The 5,349-nt window shown below is 44.4% G+C and overlaps 1 protein-coding gene across 1 annotated transcript; it reads left to right on the top strand.

Annotated features, from left to right (window-relative positions):
• Nucleotides 1–2,820: 2,820 nt before the first annotated feature.
• Nucleotides 2,821–3,768, top strand: LOC102941915 (olfactory receptor 52E4). Its single transcript, XM_027828670.2, has one exon. The coding sequence runs from the start codon at nt 2,821–2,823 to the stop codon at nt 3,766–3,768; it is 948 nt and encodes a 315-aa protein (XP_027684471.2).
• Nucleotides 3,769–5,349: the final 1,581 nt, after the last annotated feature.

Raw genomic sequence — 5,349 nt, forward strand, 5'->3', positions numbered from 1 at the left:
ACAACCTTTCAAGCAGAACTTCCAGAAAAACATCCAGTCTGGATCTGCCAACATGGGGAATTGGAGAATCCATCACTTCCCTTCTCAGTGTGTCCCAATGGTTAATCACCCTCAGTGCTAAAGATATGGCCCTAATTTTGGAGGTGGAATTTGCCTGGCTTCAGCTTCCAGTCCTTCGGTCTTGCTCAGCCTTTCTCTGGTAGATGACAGAGCCCATTATTACTCAGGGTTTCCTCCGCATGAAAATCTCCACTTGGGCATCTTATTGATAAGTTAAGGAGATATACACCTTCAAGTCTAATGATCCAACTTTTTCTCTATCCTCTAAAAATTGTTGTGGCTCTTTTCTGACCCTCTCCAAGTTTTTAACATCTTTTTTCAAATGTGGACCCCAGAACTGGATGCAGTTTGTTTTACCAATGCCATGTGCAGAGGTAAAATCCTTCTCCTGCTCCAACTCATCACTCCCCTGTTTATGCATCTGAGGACCCCATCATCCCTTTATGCTATGCCATCGCACTAGGAGCTCATGATGAGTGGATTGTCCAAAATGTCCCCTAAATCCTTTTCAGGGTCCTTGCCTTCCATAATACAGTGCTGTAGTGTGGGGGTCTGGCCTGCATTCCCTGTTCCAAGAGGATCAATTTGCATGTGACTGTATTAAAACATTTTGTTTACATGGGGACCACTTTCCAAATTCTCCAGATCGATCACTATGCCTGCCATGGCTGCCTCATTGTGACCACTTTGCCAGTCTTTAGGTCATCCACAAATTTTATCTGCAGTGATTTTTTTTCCTTCCAGATCATAGAATATCAGGGTTGGAAGGGACCTCAGGAGGTTCTAGTCCAACCCCCTGCTCAAAGCAGGACCAATACCCAAATAAATCATACCAGCCAGGACTTTGTCAAGCCTGACCTTAAAACCTCAAAGGAAGGAGATTCCACCACCTCCCTAGGTAATACATTCCAGTGCTTCACCACCCTTCTAATGAATTTTTTTTCCCTAATATCCAACCTAAACCTCCCCCACTGCAACTTTGATGAAAATATTGAATTACCTAAGCCCTACATCTGATCCCTACAAAACTCCACTACAAAGAGCCCCATATACTGATGAAGGGCTATTGACAGCTTTCTGAGATCCATCAGTTAGCCAGTTTTCAGTCCATTATGCATGTTGTCTACTGATAAGTGTTAATTTTTTTTACTCAATATTTTCCCCTACTAAATCAAATGCCTCTGAGAAATCAAGGTGAGTTGCATCTGCGTTGTTCCCCTGATCCAGCAAATGTGTACCCTTGATCAATCAACGTGTACTTTCATAAAAATATGAAATCAGGTTTATTTGACAAGATCTGTTTTGCATAAACCTTGTTGGAGACTGCTGTGACTTACATTTCCAGACTTTTTTTAACTAATACCATACCAGCTTTTCCATTGTTTCTTCACCTTGTCAGTTCTTTTATAAATAAACCTTTCCCTTTATTTTTAATACTTTCCATTTAACACAGGAATTGACCTAAAACTTTTCTAGGACTACCCTTGTTGTTAATATATTTAATAACCTCCTTTTTATGATCCATAGCCCTGCCAAACATGGAGTTTTCCTGCTGCTTTAATGTCCCTTATCAATTTCCATAACTTACCATTTCTATTCTTGGCCATCTATTTAACCTTTTTCTCTTTGGTACATATTACTTCCCCTCCCCACAATGGCTGCCTTCACTTTACCATTGAACTGGGTTTTTACCCAGAGTTGTTCACTTTGTTGACTGTGGAATCATGAATTTTCCACTATCTAATAAGCTGTTCTCAAAGAATCACCAATTTTCATTCATATTTTTGTGTCTAAATTTTTCCTCCCAATCAGTTTTGCTGACAATTTGCCTCAGCTTTTGGGAATTAGTCCTCTTGGAGCACTCAGTGTCTATAGTTGGGAACTGGTTGGGAACTGTGCGTTTGAATGTAAATCAAATTCATTTTTTAAATTTTCCTCTCCTATATCATATGCTCTCTTCTTTGTCTCTTGTGTCAAGTAAAGAGTCCCAGACTTTTCTATCTCTTTCCATATGGCAACCTCCCCTATTCTCAAAGCCTGTCTTGGAAATCTATTTTATATATTTTGTATCCTTAATAGAGACTGGGTGACCCAAACTGAACACACATCCCAAACATGTTGTTCTCCATTCCATATCTTAGGGATCTCAGCATTGCTTTTGTTTTGTCCACTGCTGCAAATGAGGAGGTGTTTCTCTTGAGCTGCTATCTATGGCACCCAGGTCTTCTCCCTGAGGTATGATCTCGTTGGGATGTTTCTCCCAGCACACGTCCTCTGAAAAGTTTGTGTTCTTTCACTCTCAGATTTTGAGCAACTGGATGAATGGGGAACTCCTTTCAGTATGGACTCCCTATCCTGGCTCTTATTGCATTGAGTAACAATGACAGATAAACAGTATCCAGACTTGTGTTTCCTGCTGGTGTCTCTTAATGTTCTCCACCACAAAGTGTAAGAACTATTAACACACAGAATACCACAAAATATAGAATTGGATTTAGTAGGATTATTGTTCATAGTTATTTCCTCTGAGTAATTAAAATGTAATTTTTCCGTGTGTTCAGAGAGATTAATGTGCTTCTCCCATGACAACAGCCTCCACTAGTACATGTAGTGTCTCATATTAACATTGTCTCTCCATTCAGGCATTTCTGCTGTGACCATCACCCGAGATCCTGGGAACACACAAAAAGTCAGAGGAACATACAGTACATGGAGTAGACAGCTTTATGCCTCAGAGTTGGACACCTTCTCCCCTACTCCATGTTAGAATCCAACACAACCGACTTCACCAACCCCTCCACCTTCATCCTGCTGGGAATTCCTGGCCTAGAGGCAGCCCATGTCTGGATCTCCATCCCCTTCTGTGCTATGTACACTGCAGCCGTGTTGGGGAACTTCACCCTCCTGTTCATTGTGAAGAGGGAGCCGAGCCTCCACTGTCCCATGTTCTATTTCCTCTGCATGCTGGCTGTCACCGACCTGGTCATGTCCACATCCACCCTACCCAAAATGCTGAGCACCTTCTGGTTCAATTCCAGGGAGATCAGTTTCAGTGCCTGCCTCACCCAGATGTACTTTGTTCACTGCTTCTCAGGGATGGAGTCTGGAATCCTCGTGGCCATGGCTTTGGATCGCTATGTGGCCATCTGCCATCCCCTGAGACATTCCACTATCCTGACGTACTCTGTTGTGGCCAAGATAGGCCTGGCCGTGGTGCTGCGCAGTGGCATACTCACATTACCCTATCCCTTCCTGGCAAGGCTGTGGCCATATTGTAGAACCAACATCATCCCCAACACCTATTGTGGGCACATAGGTGTGGTGAGGCTGGCCTGCACTGACATCCGCATTAGTAGTTACTATGGCCTGTTTGATCTTTTCTCTGTGATTGGAGTAGATGTGTTTTCTATCACTGTGTCCTATACTCAGATCCTCCTTGCCATCTTCCGCCTTCCAACAAAGGAAGCCCGGCTCAAAACTTTTGGGACCTGCATCTCTCATCTTTGTGCCATCTTAGCTTTGTACCTCCCAATTTTCTTCTTCTCTCTTACGCAGCGGTTTGGCCACAATGTGCCACTTCATTTACGTGTTCTCATTACCAGTGTGTACCAGGTGGTGCCCCCTGTGCTACACCCCATGATTTACGGGGTGAGGACCAAACAGATCCGGGGCAGGTTGCTCCAACTCTTTATGTATAAAGAGACCTAATATTTTCTCCTTGTGCTCTGTCTCTCAGATTGAGCTTTGTGCAGAGCTAGTTGGTGCATGGTGCTGGAGCCTCGTCCCTGAATCACTTACTGGACAGAGAGAGAGACACTATATCCTTTTCTGTCCTTACTGTGCTGTATCAATGTGATGATTTGGGGAATCAATCTGTACTACACTGAGCTACCACCTGTCTAATTGCTCATAAGTGGATCCTTGATATTGCAATCTTCCCCCGTCTCTTCTGTCAAGGCTCAAACCTGTTGCGTGTGTCCAGCCCCAGTAGGAGCCATCGGGGAAGGAAAGAACCAAAGCTGCCCCAGCTGGAGCAGCAGAAGAAACCCTCAGCTCAGGGTCTGCAAGCCCGAGCCACAGCCACAGAGCAGAGGCAGGAGCTGAGGGAGGAGGGGGCAGAGAAGCCCTACTCATTTTTGTCTCCTCCATCTTCCATACTGCTTCTGCCCAGGAGTTGTCTTATTTCCCCTCTCCTTGAAAGAACCTCAGGGGGGGTGTCAGAAATATAAAGGGAAGGGTAAACCCTTTTAAAATCCCTTCTGGCCAGAGGAAAAATCCTCTCACCTGTAAAGGGTTAAGAAGCTAAAGGTAACCTCACTGGCACCTGACCAAAATGACCAACGAGGAGACAAGATACTTTCAAAAGCTGGGAGGAGGGAGAGAAACAAAGGGTCTGTGTCTGTCTGTATGCTGCTTTTGCTGGGGACAGAACAGGAATGGAGTCTTAGAACTTTTAGTAAATAATCTAGCTAGGTAATCTAGCTAGGTATGTGGTAGATTATGATTTCTTTAAATGCCTGAGAAAAAAGAGCTGTGCTGAATAGAATGACAATTCCTGTCTGTGTGTCTTTTTTGTAACTTAAGGTTTTGCCTAGAGGGATTCTCTATGTTTTGAATCTAATTCCCCTGTAAGGTATCTACCATCCTGATTTTACAGAGGTGATTCCTTTACTTCTATTAAAAGTCTTCTTGTAAGAAAACTGAATGCTTTTTCATTGTTCTCAGATCCAAGGGTTTGGGTCTGTGGTCACCTATGCAAACTGGTGAGGATTTTTACCAAACCTTCCTCAGGAAGTGGTGTGCAAGGGTTGGGAGGATTTTGGGGGGAAAGACGTGTCCAAACTACATTTCCCAGTAAACCCAGATAAAGTTTGGTGGTGGCAGTGGAAATCCAAGGGCATCGGGTAAAATTAATTTGTACCTTGGGAAGTTTTAACCTAAGCTGGTAAAAGTAAGCTTAGGAGGTTTTCATGCAGGTCCCCACATCTGTACCCTAGAGTTCAGAGTGGGGAAGGAACCTTGACAGGGTGGGTTTCTTTCTCTCTGCTCCCTGACGCTATAGGGACTACTCTCTTCCCCCCACCTCCCTTTCCCTTTCTGGACATAGAGACGGGTTGCACGGCACCACCGGTACAGTCGCCACACCAGTGCTGTGCTCCCTCTTTGCCCATCTCCGTGGGCCACAGGGTCATAACAGAGGCCGAGCCGGAGGATCAATATAGGTCCACGACAACATCCCTTACTGTCCTGCGGGATCAGCTGTATCGGGAGTCTTTGGCTAACCTGTAA

The sequence above is a fragment of the Chelonia mydas genome, chromosome 1 (assembly GCF_015237465.2).
Source record: "Chelonia mydas isolate rCheMyd1 chromosome 1, rCheMyd1.pri.v2, whole genome shotgun sequence".
Taxonomy (NCBI): Eukaryota; Metazoa; Chordata; order Testudines; family Cheloniidae; genus Chelonia; species Chelonia mydas.

Bases quoted from the DNA above. Each gene is read 5' to 3' on its own strand.
- LOC102941915 (XM_027828670.2), top strand. From the start codon at position 2,821: ATGTTAGAATCCAACACAACCGACTTCACCAACCCCTCCACCTTCATC.